Source organism: Rhinatrema bivittatum, chromosome 4, assembly GCF_901001135.1.
Source record: "Rhinatrema bivittatum chromosome 4, aRhiBiv1.1, whole genome shotgun sequence".
Taxonomy (NCBI): domain Eukaryota; kingdom Metazoa; phylum Chordata; class Amphibia; order Gymnophiona; family Rhinatrematidae; genus Rhinatrema; species Rhinatrema bivittatum.
The window spans coordinates 190,021,722-190,042,172 of record NC_042618.1 but is presented as its reverse complement, the minus strand read 5'-3'; the positions used below and the strand labels follow the sequence as shown (position 1 = coordinate 190,042,172).

Sequence of the window (20,451 nt, the reverse complement as noted above, 5' to 3'; positions counted from 1 at the left end):
ATTGGAAACACATCCAAGCACCTCCCTTGGCCAGCATACAGCAACGCCTTTATTCGTATTACCAACAGGGCAGGCTCGCTGCAGTACACCAAGATCGACTACCCGCTTTCCACAGAACAAGAACATGGAGCCCATACAAACTATGGTTAGATGAACAAGCCTAATTGATAACGTCTCCTAGCTGGGATTGGTTTGATTTGATCGGTTGTTTGCTGTTTGTTTTTCTGGTCCTCCTGGTTACACATAAAGTCTATTTACTTACTGATGCTACCCAATTCCATTATCTTAGCTGACCCCGGGTTTACTACACTCTTGAAGCTTAATCTGGGTGCTTGAGTCTCATTGTTCCATACCCTGGGCCTGCCTTTGTCTTTGTACGCCCTATGTGCTATGAACTATGTGTTCTGTAACTGGTATCTTGACTCCTTTCTTTCTTTCTCAATTATCGCTCCCTGCTTCCCCATGATGTACATTCGGTTGTGATGGGGGAGGGGAGGGGGGTTTACCATTATCATTATTATTATCATTGTCATTATCACTTTTTTTTAACAAAACGTTTGGCTGTAATTAAGTCCAATTATTTGGTCTCAAAGCTATATCTTTGTCATACACGTGTTACATTGATATTGTATTACCTTTGATTGTGTAAGTTCTAGATGAGTGTAATTCTAGTTTGCCAATAAAAATTGTTTATACAAAAAAAAATAAAAATACTTCACAAATTCAATTTTGCAAATTAAAAAAAAAAGTACTTCACCTCAGTGAGGCATAGTTTAAAATTAGGAGAGTATGCATGTAAATTTGTTACTGGGCTTACTTGCATAGAATTCCCAGTATCAAAATAGCGCATGCTAGCACCCAACCTGTACACAAAGTTGGGTACACTTTAGTCTACTAGCCTGAAAGCTAGGGAAGCTGTTCCTTCAGCTCAGTGGTAAGGTCCCGGGTTTGGATTCAGAAGACTGAAGGCTCAGGTCTTAAAGCCCCCAGCTAGAAAATAAGCTGTTGACAGTAACGCTGCAGCACGTACTGCTCGTGGCAGTTTCTCAGTTTCCTTCCGCTATGCACAGCCACACATAGATATCCGATGCTACTCCTATGAGATCTCCCTCCTTCCTCAAACCGATTTAAGCCTAGTTCTAATTTCTCTCTCCTTGTTACTTCCAGTTGTTGCTAGTTGACTTTCAATCCCATGTGGGTCATAGAAGTACTGAAATAACAGTAATATTGATAATAATGTTTTAGACTGTCCGACGCTGTTCCACTTACCTCCAGCTGCATTTAATTCAGAAACAAAGGCTTTAGATGCTGCTATGTTCTTTTTTGTGGCTTTGACCAATGATTTCTTCCAAAGCTTAATATTGGAATTGAATATTATGAAATCAAAATAATCATCTTCAGAAATATCCTCTGATATTTTCAAAAGTGCTTCTTTGGTCTGAAAAAATAGAGATGCTCAGTGCTAAGCAGCATTTTTCAAAGTGAGGGAGATCACATGGGTCCAAAGTTTCTGCTACAGAGAGCTAACACTTGCAGATGAAAAAAAAATAGATTTTCTTCCTACAAGCCACATGCAAGCAGTGGAAAGAATACTCCTGAAAACAGCAGTGCAATAAAGGGAAAATGCAGAGCCAGGTTACAGTACCTGCTGAATTTTGCGTCCCATCATGGATCCACTAATGTCAATCACAAACACTACCGTCTTAGGCACCCGTGGCAAGTTCTCAGGCGCAAAAAAATGCACAAAGTATCCATTGACAACCTGCCAAACAGAATAAGGATTATTTTCTCATAGGAACAAGAGATTATTGCCACAGCGCGCCATCGGCTAGTCATGGAGCTGCATTCCAAAAGTTCAACTTCACGTGCTAAGGAAAGGCAGCTAGCCTCTTAAAAAAAATAGCAGGGTTTCAGTTCGGAGTCGGTTTTGAGATTTTTCACACTCTTCCTGCGCCCACCAAAGGTCAGCTGGTGCTTTCGAGAGGTGACTAATGACATCACGCCCACTGGCCTCCTAATGGTCCTTGCCCAGTTTGTGATCTCGTGCGTGACAGCATTGATGGAATGGACCAGTAGGATGTCATTTTTGACACTTGGCGATATGCCTTTTGTTCCCAAAGGTGGCCAGTTTTATGAGGCTCCCATGTCCTTTTAGAGGGCAATTTGCAAAGCCCATGACCTGGGTGAAACAATGTTTTACCTTCAGAAACGGGCTCTTTGAAAATTGCCTGCCCTCCACAGGGGTACAATTGCAATCATTGTTCTATAACGTGCATAGTCTTAACTGCACTGGTGAGTGGAGCTAAGTCAGGGGAGGCAACAACTTGTATCATTTTGGATTTCCAAAGCTAAGTGCATTATTTTGATCTGAAAGAGTACCCGCAGAAAAAAATCAGGCGCAATTCTCTATGGATATTTTTTTCCTGGGGCAATAATTGATGCACACTTACCCGTGGACTTTTGCTATGATTACTAGTGCCAAACACTAGAGATGTGCATCGTTTTTTGTGTTCGTGTCGTTCTTCATTTTTCGGCCGCCATGGAAAATGTTGGTTTTTTTCGGTTCGGGTCTTTTTTTTCGCGAAAAATCGATTTTTAGTTAGTGCGCGCTAACTCCCTGTTAACTCCCATTTTGCAAAATGGCCGGCGCCATTTTGCAAAATGACGCCGGCCATATTGCAGTATGGCAAAGCGCCATTTTTCATTACGGCAACACGATTCGAGTGCAGGAGGTCATTCCCGGACCCCCGCTGGACTTTTGGCAAGTCTTGTGGGAGTCAGGAGGCCCCCCCCCAAGCTGGCCAAAAGTCCCTGGGGGTCCAGGGGGTCCGGGAGAGATCTTCTACGCTCGTGACATCGGGGACAGGAACCAAAATGGCGCCGGCGCTACCTTTGCCCTGTCATATGACAGGGCAAAGGTAGCGCCGGCGCCATTTTCTATCAACGCACTCGTGGCCTGAGAGTGGAAGATCACAACGGGACCCCCCCACTGGACCCCAGGTAATTTAAGACATTTTGGGGGGGTTCGGGAGGGTGGGGGATTTATTTTAAAGGGTCGGGGTGGGTTTTAGGGATGTTTTAGTGTGCCGGTTTTCCCGCCCTCCCCCGATTTACACGATATTTTAAAAAACAAAACCGCGACGATCCGATTCCCTCCCCCCCCCAGCCGAAATCGATCGTTAAGACGATCGATCACACGATACACATCTCTAGTTTCCATGACCAATTATTCCAAAGCCTTATTAAATCTGGCTGTAAAGTATGTTCAGCCTATGCCCCTCCACTTCTACAAGTTCCATGCATCTTGGACAGTAAATCTTTGTCTGATCATCTTGCACAGCATTAAGGTCTCAAGGTACAAAAAGGCTTCAAATAAGTTCATGGTCTCTATCAAGGCAGGGTTTAGGCATGGGCAAGATAAGCACGTGTCTAAGGCATTACATTCTGAAAGAGTCCAAAAACTGGGATTTCCCCCTGTTGCACTCTGCTTTCCAGGGGGAGAAGAAGGAGGGAAGCCCTTCAGTTAAATCCTCTGTCTATAGGCACCGTCATCTGATATCCAGCCCTGATCTTTATAACCAAGAGTCGTAAATACCAGGAGCTCTTCCCTTTCCTAACAGTGGGGTGCACATTCCCAGAGTTCCTGGCCCATGGCACCCACTCAAATGCAAAGATGAATAGCTTGAAAGTTATATTTTATCTTCAAGGTGTGTGTGGCATATGGGGCTGAAGCACCTTACATACATAAAACCCTGTTTTAGGTGCATAAATCATGCTTTAAAAATCTACCTGGGAGTTCTGCACATAAAAGTATGCACAAAACTCAGTTTCATGCATGCTTTTACTCACAATTGAAGTTGGCTTTTCGGAGGGGGGCAGAGTGGAGTTAGGGCGGGAAAAAGATTTAAGATTTATATATATACTTTTTATTTTTATTTCGAGCAGATATAGTTTTGCGCAAGTCTTTCTATGCACGTACCCCATGAATCCACACATTTTCAAAGTGTCCCTACGCCTGTAAATCTGTTTAAAAAATCTGGGCTAAGATCTGCAGGTGAAAAGTAGTCTGTGCAAGTAGTTACCAAATTTCCCTCCTTGTTGGCAGAAGAGGGAAGGCAGCATATTTTTTTTCAACAAATTTGAAACCACAGTCCTGAGGAAGCTGATTTAGGATCTGTGAAAACATTAGGGGCTACCAATCAATCGGACCTTGTCTTCTCTTACGTTTTAGGCTCAATGTCTTGCATTTTGATGTACTCAGCTGACTAGATCCATTAATTCACTGTGTGTGACACCTGTTTCAATACGTGTAGCATTTTTGTTTTGTTCCATTGCTTTCTATATCAATACAATTGCATACACCAGAAATAGAAGCAAAAACAATCCACACACTTATGATTGAAAATAGGTACAAAAAGTGTCTAAGTAACAAATTTGCTAATTCTAAAAGCTGAGTCCAAAAACTTAAAAGTAATAAAAAGCAAAAAAAAAAAAAAAAAATCCCAACTGCCTCCAATTTTTTTAAAACAGAGTTTTTCAAATGTTATTACTGTTACATTTTTGGACACACCTTTTAAAGTTAGTAAATTCGGTACACCCCCATTTTTTTTTAACTCACTGTATATTGTTATAAACTGCCATTACTTCTTAAGAGCCCATGGTTCCATACCTGTATATCTCCTGCTGAATGTGCTCTCTCCACATCATATTTAATAATTAATTCTCCATCTAGCCGAGTAGTGGGACACTCTGGGCAACTGCGTTGGTCATCAACTGTTGGTTTGAATGAAACGTGGCCCTGCAGAGTGAGGATGTGAGGTTAGATCTTTTATGGGGGGGTCCTAGGGTAGACGCATGCAGGCATGCAACAGTAAAACAGATTTTTGAGATTAGGGAATGGCAGAGGACTTTAGTGTTTACAAAAGGAGTCCAATATCCAAAGGATGCTCAGTGCCAAAATTTAGGTCTCTAATAGAGTGATACATCAAGCCATGGTAGGGCTATAATGTGCGTTGAACAGCATATATGGCGTGATATACGCTGTATGTTATTTGATACGGCCCTACTGCGGTGATATCGTGTGATAATTGCGATAATTTACAAATTTTTGTCAATGTTCCCACCCCTATTCTAATGACCTGCTTTGCATGGGATTTGCTTGCAGCTCATGCATATTTAATTTGATGTAAATAAATGGATGTAGATGACTTAGAAAGTTGTCAGTCATATTAATTTAACTACACCTCCTGAGAAAATGGTAATCTAAAGAGGGATCATCAAGACCCTAATGAGGGTCCCAGTACTCCTGCGCTAGATGTAAAGGGGCAGGAAAACATTAAAAACCACAGCAAAAAAGAGTATAAAGATGTAAGGGGGAAGTCAAAACTGACATCCAAAGTAAAAAATAGAAATCAGCTGTTCACTTGACAACGGCTCCCTCCCCCCAACTCTGCCAACATATAAAAATGTGTATCCCCCATCCCCCTTTCAATAACTGGGGCAAGGTCTGGGCACCAGACCTCAGCCATGTGACTGTGGTCTGGTGCCCAGACCTTGCCCTAATCATGTGACAGGGGCAAGGTCAGGTCAGCACCCTTTTGGAAAAGTGTGCCGGACTCCTCCGTTGGATACTAATCTTATTTTGGAGGTAATGGGGTGCAGGAGGGGGCTTCAGGGGGTAGCGGTGGTCACCATTAGACCCCCAACAAGGTTTTCTTGGACTTGGAGGGTCCGGGGTACCCTATACACCAACTTTTTTTTTTTTTTAATCATTCGGGGTGGGAAAAGGGGTAACCTGCTGGGACTGGATTTTACTGAAAGGAGGGGTGGGAGATAAACATTTCTTATTTGTTGACAGGATTAGGGGGGGTTGGAGGGTGGTGGTGTCCTCGTGTGAACAGCTGATGTCTGTTTGTGCCTACCAAGGACACTTATCTTTCCACTTCATGGAGGGTAAGCAAATCTCAGGAACCAGATCTGGTTCTACCGAGAGGAAAAAAAAAAAAGATAGTTGATCCAAGAGAACAGACTGCACATGGATGTAAATGGGAACAGTTTTGTTGATGCAAATTCATTATTTTGAACCAATCAAAATAAACTTTTAATTTGGAACACCCTACCAGTGAGTCCAGCCTGTTCTTTTCAGTGTACCTATCCTGAAGAGCTGCTAGTTACACACAGGGAAGGGATTCCACCTACTCGCCTTGAATCTTAAAGAATAGCCTTCCCCCCCCTCCTCCCCATTAGACAAAACCCACATCCTGGGGCAAAAGCACTGCAAGAGGGATTTAGGCCTGAGATTTACTGTGGCCCTAGCATACTTCAGCAAGCACTCTGAGCTGGGGTTGCATTTAAAGTCTAAGGCTTCTAATCAGGTATGGAGGAGCTGGTAAGAGTTACAGGTTATCGGAAATTGATTGACAACATTTCAGAGGGAGGAGTTTTGCTGTCTAATGTAAGCTAATTTGTTAATCTTCTTATGTAAACACTCATGCATGAATCAAGTTTGTGACAGGCAGCTTCCAAAAGCAATTTAACTGGGTAAATTGGCTCTCTGAACATTGCCCAGCTCTTGCCCGGATGAGTGCAAGCTTAGGTCAGGGGAGAAACTGATTGCGTTTTCAAATCTACGAACATTATTTTCAAGGGGGGAAGTACAGGTGCAAATCTTTGTGAGTACTTTTTTCTCCCAGGGCAGTTTTCAAAGGGGAAGTATGAAACGAGCAAAAGAAATATCTGATACTTCTTAACTATTTAATAGTGATGTGGTACTGCCCAAGGCAGAGCTGACCCATCTTTGCTACACACAGCATCCGCAGCTGCTGGATTCGATCATTCAAAAGCCAATGGTTATGCAAGTTAAAGAGCTTTAATTGTTCTCTTCATTTATCTTAGTTAAATCATATACAGGGTAATTTTTCAAATTATTTTAGGGCTTTAACACAGGCGTTGAGAGAGAGAAAGAAAGCGCCTCTGGGGAGGCCTACATACGAGTCAACTTTTTATATCACTGTAGGAGGGGCAACTAGTAAGTCAAGGTGAGGTTTTGGTGGTGGTCTAGGTTTTGGGGGGATAGTTTTACATGCAGTCAGAAGTATGAACAACACAGGAGACATCAGTGAAGATTATGTGTGATTTGGAGTGATGAAAGGTACACAAAGTTGAGATTTGTACATTGTACTCTCAACCTAGCCTTATCTCTCTCTCTCTCTCTCCAGCAGCCCAAATCGTGGTAAAAGCCTAGCACATTGTGGTACCTCAAAAATTACCCTAACCATGCCCCTTTTTTTAATTGCAGGCTCGATTCTTGCAAAATTTATAGCAAAATGATAAATCTAGGTCATAGTTTGGACATCCTCATCAAAATGATTTCGCTTTACTCACCGTATTGCCAGAGAATGATACATCCAGGGTTTGCATTAACTCATTTGTCATAAATGTTCCCTCTGCATCCAAAGACGTGATGCCTTGTGTCTCAAATATATTGACATTGATCTGAAAAATTGAAAACTCCCTATTAACTGCCAAATAGACATAGTTGCACGAATCTGATGACCTGACTTAAATTGTGTGTGTATGTGTGGGGGGGGGTGCACTATAGGTGTATATGAAACTCAAAATATCTTCTGCTGACAGGGATTTTACATTCTAATTAAAATGACTCATAATCAGTGTTATCTTGTCACATTTGTGGGGCAAAAACTAACACTTGTGAATATGTTTTCAATTATTTTTACATCTCGGTAGCATTCAAATGAAGTTGCATGTTATGAGCCATAAGTGGGCTTGCCTGCTTCCTGTCCACTGAACCATTATGGCCTGATAATGTAGCTCCAGGGCAATATGGTATGTCCCAGTGAACCTGAAACCTCAAGGGCCGAAAACCAGACTGGTTTTCAGGATAGCGTTAATGAATATGCATGAGCTACATTTGCATCTGCTGACTCAATCATATGTAAATATACATTGTGTTATCATTAGGTTAATCCTGAAAATTAGATTGGTTTGTGGTCCTTCAAGATTACAATTTGGCATTCCTGCTCTAGAGGTACAGAGAGATGCTGACAGAGGAAGGAACTGTAGTAGAGGACCTGCTAAAATGAGAAAAAAAAATCTAGAGCAGGTGAACCCCAGCCGGCTTCCAAACTGGGCCTACTATTGCTCCTAGGGAGCCCCGTGGGTAACCCCCATCCCTGGTGTACTCAAGACACAAATGGGGCCATAAAAGAATTTCAGACTCTTAGGGGCTGGAACCACTCCTGGCTATTTCTGACCCTGTCCCCAGGGTCTGGATTCTAGGTTGATAAAGGGGAAGGAAATGACCCTTTCAAGGCCCGGATGTGACAGAGGGTCCTGATTGTGCTTTCTTTTCCCTGGGACAGGTCCACTTGTCACCACGCCTGTAGAAGCTGTACATGCCAGGAACAATACACTGGAGACTTTATTTTCTGTGTCCAACATGAAAGTCTTTACTGATGGGTAATCAGGTGAAATAACGGCACAATTCAAATCAATTCCTTTGGATTCCACAGGTGACTTTTACAGTTCATTCTTTTTCTTGATCCAGGAGCAAGGGAAACACTCACCATTCACTGCTTGAATTAATGAGGTTCCCAGTGGGCAGGGAAAACCCCCTCCAGCTGGCCAAAAATCTATTTCACAGTCTCTGCACAGACTCCCAAATATCTCTCTCCTAGAGGTGAAGACCCAAATTGGGGGGTCCTCAGACGTAACTCTAATTTGGTTTTACTCACAGTTCTCCTCAGTCCCTCTCAATCTCACTCACAATATTCAAACCCCAAGTTGAAAAGAGATCCCCTGGAACTCGCAACTCTCAGGAAAGGAAGAAGTGGCAGCAAAACTCTTCTTCCCAGATCTTCTAACCAAAATGTCTCTGACCCACAACCTTAGTTCAAACACCAGAAGGCACTGCAGTGGGTCACCACCATTCCTCTGCTTACTTTGAAGGTCAAAGCAGGGCAGATCTTCCCTATCCTGGACCCTCTAGGGAGAGGGTCTCCCGTGCCCTCACCCCAAGCAGCACACAGGAATCTTACAAAGAAAACTCTTCAAAAATAACCCAAGAACAAAGCAGCCAGCCAGTTAGTGGACTGAAAGGGATGTTCCCTCGACTCACCCAAGGAACTGCAGTCAAGAAGAACCTGAGTCTAAGGGTAGGCCCCAGAAATCAACCAGAGCTTCCTCCCAGCTCAACAACTAAACCGCAATGCCTCCAGAGCTCTCAGGAGAGAGCTGCTTTTGGTAACTTACAGGGGTCTAGCAATCCCAGCACCCTTTAGAGGGAGGGGCTGTACCGAATGGCTCCTCCCCTTTCTCTAACCTACACTGCTCTATCTGTAGATAATGGAAGTACTAAGGGCGCTATTAGCAACGCACCCAAAGTGGAATCGCCCTCCAAAAGGATTTCTCCTGGATCAGCACCAATAAGTATGAAACAATTACTGTTTTCCCTAGGACCGCCAACCGGCTCCAGATTTTCAGAAGAGGCTGATCCAGTCCTGAATTTATTCCCTTGCATACTGGGACTTGTAGTTCTGACTTCCCTAGAAAAGCAAGAAAACAAGTCCCTGCAGGCAGTGGGGTAAAATCAGGACCGGATCAGCCTGTCCTGAAAATCTAATCCAGTTGGCATAGAGGGGAGCAACAGTTTAACCCCAAACAGTTTGCTGAGAAAGAGCAAACTAAGCTCCTTGGGACAGGGTCTCAATCATATGCTGGAATTTCCCTTATGCTCCTATTGGAGGAAGGAGAAGCTGGGGTAGTCCATGCTAAGGAGTGTCCTTGTGACTTTGAAACTATTAGTTTTACTGCTATATACAGGTTGTTGAGAAACCTTATGTTTCTTTGTCCATAAAGTCAGCTCAGTTGGCAAGCACGATGGAAGAGTGCTCTAAAATTATTTTATGGTTCAGCAAGGAGGTTATATTCTGTCACAGAAAGGACTGTTCATTCATTACTGTTAGTGCTGTTTCACCCGCAAACCACTGTACCCATCTGATTGGCTGCCTAACTAGAGAACCCTAAACCAATCATTCAGGACTATCATCCCCTGAGTGACTGATCACATTGAAATCTCAGCACTCACTAATCCATCCACAGGAAGATGCAAAACCTCATGTTAGCAACTGCTGCTCCCACTGCAGCTCTACTAGACTTCGACCCTCCTTAATGGCTCCAAAATCTGCTGCCAATAGAACAGTCCAGTGCTATCGTCATTTTAAAAAATACTCTGGCTTTGAACAGATTTGAGACTGGTTTCCAAGTATAAAAATTAGCATTTTTGAACAAACAGGTCTTCTATAGTATAAAATGTATTGCAGATGCAGATTAAGTTAAATGAAGTTGAATCTTTCGATATTCTGAAGTAAAGCAACCAGTCCCATCTCATGTGCATATGAGCCATCCTTGCACGCATATCGTGGAAATATTAGAATTGCAAGTGCAGGGAGCGAGGCACAGGATTTGCTTCAGCTTGTCCCTTCTGACATGCAGTCTACTACAGATAAAGCAGACACTGTATACAGAGATATTACACACTGCAAGCACAAAGAAGTTGTTTCAGTTACCTGAAAGTGATCAACAAGCTGATTGGGTTTCACTCGAATGAACATCTCATACATTCCAAGTTTTCGTTTTAACAGTTCCTCATAAGTCAGCTCAAAGGTAACTTTGCTTGCTGAAGCAATATTCACTGAAACTTTAAACGTTTCCATTTTTCGTCCAGAAGCCCTGAAATCAAATCAGATCGTAGAGTAAAAAGAAACTGGGAAGTTAGGAAGTTATAAGTATCTTTTTTTTTTTTTCTTCAGAAAACATGAAATTTACTAGAACCAAGCCTGAGAAAAAGAAGAGGCAAGACCACAGAGTAACTTATCTGTCTTCCTGTCCTTCCACTGGCTTGGGTTTCCTCTGCCTCAGTACTTTAGGGGATAATTTTTTTTAACTGTTTGTATTGGTGTAAAGTCTGCAGGTACTTTTTAACCACAGACTTAACACTAATATGCATGCACTTTCTCTTTGAAAATAATTTCACCACAAGTACATGCATCCGTTTATACCCGCTAACGTATGCACATGCTTTTGCAAATGAAAAACTGTAATGCCTCCCACAAGACCCCTTCACGCTGCAGGTACAAGTACATGCATGTGGGCCGTATACATGCTATTTTACCCACATATAGGGTGGGCAATTTTTAAAAGCCCATTTCCTCTGGAACAGCACTGTTTTATCCACGGAAATGGCTTTAAAATTACTGTCCCTGTTCCTGGCATTAGATTTCTTTGGATTTCCAGAGTGCAATACAAGAAATGCTGGGAACTCAGAGCTTGCATGGAAATGATGACGATGGAGAGTATTCACTCTGAATTTGTGCCCACCCCCATTCTCCATTTGTCTTCAAGCTGGAGGCCATCACCCACTCTGATGGTTGGGAAGGGAATAGGCTTCCTATATTTACAGCACTGCAGCCCAGTCTTCAGCTGTCCAGACTGTAAAAGGATAGTAAACAGAAAACCTTAAGTGTGGCCCAGGCCCTACATCAGGTCCTTGCCACCACAAATTTGCTTCTTAAACAATCTCACTTAACCTCGACCTTTGGTTAAATGGGCAGTTGGGTCATTTTGAAAGAGAGTACAATATGGTTCTTGTCTTCCACCTTAAATAAAAATATGAGAGGGGACCTCTAGGGGGCGTGTGTCCTGTTTCAATATAAGCTGGCGCTTGTGGGTTTGAAGAAGGTTCTGACAGGAATGGAGTTGGGGGAGGGGAAGCTCTCTCCTTCTCTGGAAGGCTCATTTCTGGTGATCCCTGAATGAGCAGCTTGTGTTACAGAAAGACCATGCTTTCATTTGGTCTGTAGCAAACTCCTGTGCAGTACTGGGAGGAACCAATGCATCTTAAGCCATCTGATTACTTGATCCAGAGCCCTTACTGAGAAAAACTTTTTTTTTGGGGGGGGTGGGGGGGGGATGTAAGAACTGAATATCATCGTTTGAGGAACTGACCAAGCTTCTAAAATGTATAACAGACAGATTAACCTCATGGAGGAATAATTTAAGAAGAGAAACTGTAAATGTGTGATTTTTTTTTTCTTTTGTGCTGCTGATCTCTTCTGTGCAATGCCTGTGAAGTCATCTATTGTTGGTGATTTTCACTGGGTTTTTTTTTCTGTTGACTACTGGAAACCCCAGAAATGAGAATACAAGTTTCTATTGTTCTGAAGATACACTTTTGAATGAGACTGGTTACTTAATCTCCAAACTCCTGCAAAACTATGTCTTCTTCTGTGCCTCATGGGAAGCATATTTTATACCATCCTTTAGCCCAGTCCCCTTTTGGGGGATGAACCAACTTGTCACTCAAAGCAACAGCTCTCACACCACTTGCCCTCCTAGTGAACTTCCTTTATGTTAAAGTATAGCAGACCCTTCAGAACTCCTCTGTACTCCATTTGACCTTCCTCTTGCAGGAAGATTCCTATTCTTACAGATAGGTCCAATTCCTTCCCATTACCAGTATGCCTTCTAGTGGCCAAGTGGGGGCCACATGTATGTTTATGAAATAGGTAGAGAAAGTAAGCATTTTCATGCATTGAAAATATTTGCACATACTCAAACTTATACATGAACTTTCAGAGCAGAACTACACTATATTTTATAAACTGTGCAGTTCCCACTACATGGTTTATAAAATAGTAGGATACATTTCCATGCCTCTGCTTATGCATGCAAATGCTATACCATGAATAGGTTTGAAAGTTAGATTTCCAATCCTGATATTACCTTTCCTATGTTTGTCCCTTGTTCTGCTCTGTATGTGAGTGGGTGACTAAGTGAGTGCTTGTTTCTGTAACTGAGTTTCTGCCAGTAAGGAGAGGAGTGGTTATATCAGGAGGAGAGGAGAAGCTACAGGAAGGATGCCAACTACAATGAAGGCAGAGGCACAGAATGAGGGGCTAGAAGTGGGGCAGGGGTGGAGGTAGAGCAGTCAGGTCAGAAGGGTGGAAGAAAGATCCCACATAACCCAGGTAGTCCCAACAGACACCAGGTGGAAGAACACAGGACAGCACAAGAGGGGGAGGAAAGGGTGGGAGAAGGACAAGGGAGGAGACATAAAAGAGATAGGGATTCTCAAAAGCACACGCCTCTTAAGTCTGTTGAGGAAGAGAAAGAGGAGGAACTGGAGGCTGGACCATGAACTGTAGTAGCAGGGTTATATGTTTAATTCTAGAAGAAAACAGCCACATTCTAGAACTGGTCCAAAAGAACTACAGTGTGCTTTTTTGGAGACACTTCTAGCACCAAAGGAGTGCTTTTAGAAACAAATAGCATTGGATGGCAGCAGTCTCAAAGTCACACCCAACACAATGTACATTTGTTTTTAAACAAAATGAAAATCTTGACAAAACACCCGCCTAAATGTTGCCATACCCATTAGGCTCCCAACCTAGACATAGGTTTCTCTTGCTACCAGACCTGTAAATTACAGGCTTGATAGTTTGCAACCTGAAAAATAACCCTGCAAAGGATCATTAGTGGACTCTTGCTGGATGTTCCTAACTTGTGTTCTTTTAATGCAGGTAACTCAGCAGCTTACCCCCTGGTGTATTAGTAACGCTGTATGTGGACTCTGGGAGGCCAACAATGAAACAAAAGTCAAGAAAAAAAACCTGAATTCGGGAGGGGCAATATGGGGACTTTCATTGACTTCTGTTTTGGAAAGTCAACCAAAAAAAGTAGTGAGAGCTGACAGCACATTAACATGAACTCTACCCCTCCTAGGGCCGTCTCAATAAGGCCCTCACTCCTGTTGGGGGAAGCTGTGGGGAGCAGTTTCTTTTTCGTTTGGGGTTTTTTTTAATTTGAAATTTATTTCGGTTCATTAAAGAAAAAACTGAAATAAACACTAAACAAATCGAGATACGAAAATGAAAAAAAAAAAAAGTTCCCTGTGCGCCTCTACATAGCAGTAACACACATGAAATATTTCCATCAGGACATTAAACAGAGCATCTAAGAAATTTCAGTAAGATCTATGACCATCAGAAAGACATAGGAGGTGGCTGTGACTGTCCCATTAATCTCACAACGCTGGAGCAACGCCCTGCAGAAATGTTTGGTCCGCATATCACTGTCGGCTTCCCAGATTCCATGGATGTAATGTCAGTAAGATAGCAGGGGCAAGCTGGTGAGCTACCTGTACAATGAGTGAAAAAGTACTCTCTCTGATTTACTTTAAACCTGTGGTTGCTAGTTTCAGGAAGTGTCTCCTTGTTTTAATATTATTTGAAAGAGTAAATTGCCATTCCCTGTTTACCCATTCCAATTCAATCGTGATTTTATACATTTCTATCCTATCCTCTTCTCAGTCATCTCTTTTCCAAGCTGAAGCTATGTCTCTTTTGAGATGGGGCAATCAAAACTGCACAAAGTACTCAAGGTATTATATTATTTTTCATTCCTTTGTAAACATTCCCTAATATTCTATTTGCTTTTATGAGTACCGCTACACACTAAGCTAAGGATTTCATGGGTGATTTCTAATGATTCCTGTTGTTGGAATTATTTTTCCCTATGTGTATCACATTGTACTTGTCCACATTAAATGTCATCCTCCATTTAGATGCTGGGTCTCTTAGTCCCACAAGGTTATTCTGCAATTCCTTACAATTCACTGCAGTCTTAACAACTTTGAATAATTTTGTGTCATATGCATGTATCCGGTCCCCCATTTGGGTGGTTTAGCCACATCCAGGGCTACAACGGATCTGGGTCCAAGTCCGAATGGAGAGAAAGAAAGTCTTTCAGGCCTCTAGCACAGTCAGTCACAACAACAATCAAAGGCTCACACTCTAGCTCGATGATCACTACCAGGTGCAAGAGTGTCCAGTATAAGAGCAAGGAAGCCAAAAGGATCGCACAGGGTAAAATTAAAAATTCACACCAGTGTCCATCCATTCAACTAAAGCATTGAGTAAAAGGAGAAGAAACCATGCAAAGTTTTCAAAATAAAGTCTTCTTTACTGCAACTTAAAGAAAGGTATCCAGGCCAAAATCACAAAAATCAAAATCAGCATCAAATAAATCACTGCAATGAAAACAATGGTTTCATTGTCCATTTTAGATTTTCATAACCCTCTCCTTTCCCTTGCACCTTCATCCATAGCCAGAATACCCTCCCCAAGTAGAGATGGGTACCTAAAAGACAGCTGCAGCTTAAGCTAGTCACATTGGAAAAAAAATTCTCAAGTGCAAAAAGGGAGAAAAATACAAAAAAATCCCAAACTTGGGTCAAAATTCTTAACTTGTAATCCAAAAACCAAACAATATATCTAGATGTCTCTAATACAAGAGTCCAACCTTTCTTCTCAGATATCTCTAGTACAAGTCTCCCAAAAACACTTCTTTTCACACTTGCTTCTTCTTTAGATCAGGCAAAAAGTAGGGATGTGCATTCATTTGGAACGTATGCACAATCCGCAACGGATAGGTCCTTTTCGTTGCATTCGTGGGTCCGCAAAACGCATGGCAAGCCCCCACGAATGCAACATATCATTACAAAATTTTTTGTGCATCTTAAGGAGAGAATATAAAAAAAACTAACTAAAACCTCCACCCTCCTGACCCTCCCAAGACTTGCCAAAAGTCCCTGGTGGTCCAGCGGGGGTCTGGGAGCGATCTCCTGCACTCGGGCCGTCAGCTGCCAGTATTCAAAATGGCGCCGATAGCCTTTGACCTTACTATGTCACAGGGGCTACCAGTGCCATTGGTCGGTCCCTGTCACATGGTAGGCGCAATGGACGGCCGGCACCATCTTGTGCTCCTACCATGTGACAGGGACCGACCAATGGCACCGGTAGCCCCTGTGACATAGTAAGGGCAAAGGCTATCGGTGCCATTTTGAATACTGACGGCCGACGGCCCGAGTGTAGGAGATCGCTCCTGGACTCCCACTGGACCACCAGGGACTTTTGGCAAGTTTTGGGGGGGTCAGGAGGGTGGGGAGTTGTAGTTAATTAAATTTAAAGGGTTGGGATATTTTTTTTTTTGTTTTTCCAACTTTAATGGAAAAACGAATACTAAATGCAACTAATGGACGAATCGGGTTTCCCCCTATGAAAACGGATGTAATGGATTTGGGTCCCGGTGCAACGAATACCGAATAGCAATATATCTTTTCCTTCTGCACATCCCTAGCAAAAAGATCTTCAAGATATCAGAGGGACATCCTTCCATCAAGGCTGAACCAGTCTGTATCAGAAAATCTCTCCTTCAGTTCTAAAATCCAAAAAGCCCCAATGGTAGATCCAGCCCTTCAAGGATGAGGAATCAATTAAGATCGTACAGCCAAGTTCCATCTGCTAGTCAGTTGCTTGAGACCCAGGGATGATCTCTAGCTTCTCCTTCCTACTCTCCAGTCGCCTTCTCACTCTCTCCAACCCACTAAAGAATGAGCATGCTCCAAGGAATTATATTCCCCCAGAAGTCTTTCCCCCCAAAAGGTGGGGTTTTGGTGATGGGAGGATTCAAAAATATTCAAAACCCTTCCCATACCTCATGACAGAAAAATGTTACATGGGAGCAATTCTATTATATTTAGTGTATTTAGCGCATGCCTTTTCATTATAGCTCAAGGTGAATTACATCCAGGTACAGTAGGTATTTTCCCTGTCCCCAGAGGGCTCACAAACTAAGCTTGTACTTGAAGCAATGGAGTGTAAAATTACTTGCTCAAGGTCACAAAGAGCAGCAGTGGGATTTGAACCCTGGCTTCCCAGCATGCTGCTCTGACCACTAGGCTACTCCTCCGCTCAAATTCTAGTGACTGGCAAAGCCCCATCACATGTAAATCTACTCACTTCACTGATGTTTACATTTTTTCAGATCATTTATGAACATGTTAAATAGCAAAGGTTGCAGTACAGATTCCTGGGGCACTCCATTAATGACCTTTGTCCATTTGGAAAATTGGCCATTTAGTCCTAGTCTCTGTTTCCTGTCTTTTAACCAGTTACCAATCCATAACAGGTTATTGCCAACTATCCCATGACTTTTTAATTTCTTGAGAAGTCTCTTGTGAGAGATTTTCTCAAGTGTGTTCTAAAAATTCAAATTCATTATATTAATTTGCTCATCTTTATCCACATGTATTTGTATCTTCAAAAAATGTAATAGATTGGTAAGATAGGACTTCCCTTTTAAAACCATGTTGATGCTTTCCATTTAGTTATGTCTATCTATATGGCCAATGATTTTCTTTATAAGAATAGTTTTTACCATTTTGCCTGGCATTGACATCAGGCTCACTGGTCTATAATTTTCTGGATCATCCCTGGATCTTTTTTAAAAAATTGGTGTTATGTTGGCTACCCTCCAGTTTTCAGGTACAGTGGCTCTTGGATTTGAACTGGGTTGTAAGAGATCTACTATCACTATTAAGAACATACAAAAAATATACTTCAAATCAGTGTTACCACTATCAAAAGATGGCACCTACTTGACGATTCCTGCACTTTTTCCCTGTCGAACTGCTTCTTGATATTGTTTTTGTGCAATTTCTTTTTCCTTTACAGTGCCCACATATGTTTTCCCATCGATGGTCCTATTAATGAAGAATTCAAGTTAGAATCAGATATGTTCCATGATTCAATAAGTCTGCCTATACATTCCAAGGTGGCTATCTTAATGCATTTTAATTTTATTTGCTCAGTTCTATTTATTCATTAGAATTATGAATCACAATTAATTGGAATGCTCATTGCAATTTACAATTAAATAGAAACAACATTAGTCAAAATATAATTCACATCCAAAATACATACAACTACAAAATAAAGACATAGTAAAAAGCCAAAATAATAATTTAAAATAATACAATTCTAATATACTTCAATAAATTCAGTAAACTCTAACACTATGTCAAGTCCCACCATTATCACCCACCAGAGGCCAGTACCCATAACCAAATACTTTAGAAAATAATTAGCCTTGAGTTGTTTATGGAATTTTAAATAATCCCCAATTAATCTAATATCTGAGGGAAGAGTATTCCAAAGTTTAGGAGCAACAAATGAGGAAACTCTAGATCTGGCCATTTCCAGCTTGACCTCATAAACACTGGGCACACACAACAGACCCATTTGATAGGAACACAAAGGCCTGGTTGGAGCCCATATAATTAGCCTTTCAATAAATAGATGATAGCCATATCATGCAATGCTCTATGAAGTATGAATAGAATCTTACATTGAATTTGAGAATCTACTGATAGCCAATGTAGTTCTTGAAGCAATCACAGAACCTCACTTTTAGACTACCTATCAACCTTACTGCAGTATTCTGTACGAGATGCAATTTCTTCAGTAACTTCTTCAGCAATCTCAAACAAACTATATTAATTTTATTTAATTTATTTAAAATGTTTTATATCCCATTTTTTATACAAGGGTGTAATCAAAACAGTTTACAGAGTAAATATACATAGTAAAATGTCACAAATATAAAAATTAAAAATAACAAAATTAAGAAAAATACATTCATTAAAAGGAGAGAGTAGGAGAAGACAAACTAAAAGGAAAAGAAAGCGTCTGGGCAGGATGAAGGTTTAGGTAGTCTCATCGATGTTAAATGCGCATTTAAAAAGGTAAGTTTTTAAACTCTTTTTAAATTCATAAGACATCTTGTTTTCAAGATGTCTTATGTCGTCTGGGACTGAATTTCAGAGTTGAGGGCCAACGACAGAAAATGCACATTGTCTCGTGATATCACGTCAGGAAATTTTAATGGTACGTACTTATAAAAGGTTTTTATTGGCTGAGCGTAAGCTTCTAGTGGGTTTTATAGATTCGGAGTTGTGATCTAAGCCAAGTTGAAGTATCATCATTTAAGATGCTATGGATAGTGAAAAGAATTTTGGATTTTATTCGGTATTTAACAAGTAACCAATGTAACAAGTAGAGTACTTGGGAAATGTGGTCCCTGTGCAATTTGGCAGTGAAGATGCGAGCTGCCACATTCTGGATTACCTGCAGGGGGCAATAGTATTATGATGTAAACCAACCATTGCAGTAGTCGAGGGTACACCAATGAGGGTTACTCTCTACAGATGGTACGGTAGTGGTCCGTGGAGCAGAGGTACTCATAGTAGCGAAGGTTCCAGGAGAAGCCCTGGGGAATGGGGCAAGCAGTAGTCCAAGGCAGAAGGCCCTCTGAGGAGCAGATAGCGAGAGATGAGGAAGGGCCCCCGAGGAGCGGGTACCCAGAGTGTCTCACGCCAAAGTAGCAGGAACAGGAATGGGAAGCCCGTAGTGAGCGAAGTGGATTCAGCAATGAGGGAACTCGTTGCCAAGTCGTAGGTAGGCAGGACCAGCCAGCTTAAGTATCCTGGAGGGCTGACATCATCTGGAGGGGACGGCCCCAAGGTTCCCGCCATGACGTGCTTAAGACTGGCCTGTGCATGCGCGCACAGGCCTAGGGGATTCCAAGGGCAAGATGGTGGTCGGTAGCATCTGAGGCATCCAAGGAGGCCCGGGAACGGTAGGCAGGCCGGCGATAGCTGGCGGAGTCACAAGTCTTCCCCATGGAGTCAAAGCTGCAAAGAAGGAAGTGAGCAACAGCGGTCGCAGCCGTCTGCGACCAACAGGCATAACAAATAGAGTATTGAGTGGAAGAAAACAAGCCGATGTGTATTTGGCATTGACGATTGGTGAGAAAAGATTTGAAGCAGCTAAGAACCGTATCTGAGATACCAATTGACTATACTGTTGATAATAGTATGGAATGATCCATGGTGTTGAAGACCGCCGAGATGTCTAAGAGCACCAATATATAATCTGTATTAGAGTTGAAGCCTCTCAGTAAAGTGTCAAAGGATGATAATAGTAAGTTCTCGGTGCTATGACTTTTTCGAAAGCCATGCTGATTTGGGTGTAACAACTCATTGTTATAAAGATAATTGTTTAGCTAATGAAGAACGATAGATTCTATTACTTTGGCTAATGTGGTGAAAGATGTGATGGGGCGTAAATTATTTAAATTAGATAAATTTTTGTTTTTCTTTTTTTGGATTGGTAATATGGAAGTCATTTTAAAGTGATCAGGATAAGTAAGTACCGGTACTGAGTGACTGGTTTATTAAATTAACAAGAAAATTGTATATTGGTGTAGTGAGTTCTTTTAGGTAAAAGTCTGTGGCAAGGATTAAATAGAGAAAAAGAAATTTTTGTCTTATGAAGAATGCGAGATATCATGTCTACATCAGTAGGAGAGAATGAAGGCCAGGTGCAGTCCATTTTATGGTTAGAATCATTGGGATAGGATAAGTGTGAAAATTCAGAGGATATGCTAATCAAGCCTAGTTAACACTGAGGCCTGCACCAGTATCCTCAAATTATTTGGGGAAAAGGAAGGATGTAATCTGAAAAATAGTCCAGA

The 20,451-nt window shown here is 41.8% G+C and overlaps 1 protein-coding gene across 10 annotated transcripts in view; it reads right to left on the bottom strand.

Annotated features, from left to right (window-relative positions):
* The window catches only part of LOC115090397 (inter-alpha-trypsin inhibitor heavy chain H3-like), a 110,348-nt gene that overhangs the window by 76,441 nt on the left and 13,456 nt on the right, over positions 1-20,451 (bottom strand). For all 10 annotated transcript variants that reach the window (XM_029599434.1, XM_029599431.1, XM_029599432.1 and 7 more), the window contains 6 exons: positions 17,516-17,620; positions 10,587-10,749; positions 7,384-7,494; positions 4,670-4,798; positions 1,646-1,762; positions 1,270-1,438 (listed from right to left, as the gene is read on the bottom strand). In XM_029599434.1, the coding sequence (XP_029455294.1) occupies positions 1,270-1,438; positions 1,646-1,762; positions 4,670-4,798; positions 7,384-7,494; positions 10,587-10,749; positions 17,516-17,620 (794 nt within the window). The remainder of the gene's footprint in view (positions 1-1,269; positions 1,439-1,645; positions 1,763-4,669; positions 4,799-7,383; positions 7,495-10,586; positions 10,750-17,515; positions 17,621-20,451) is intronic.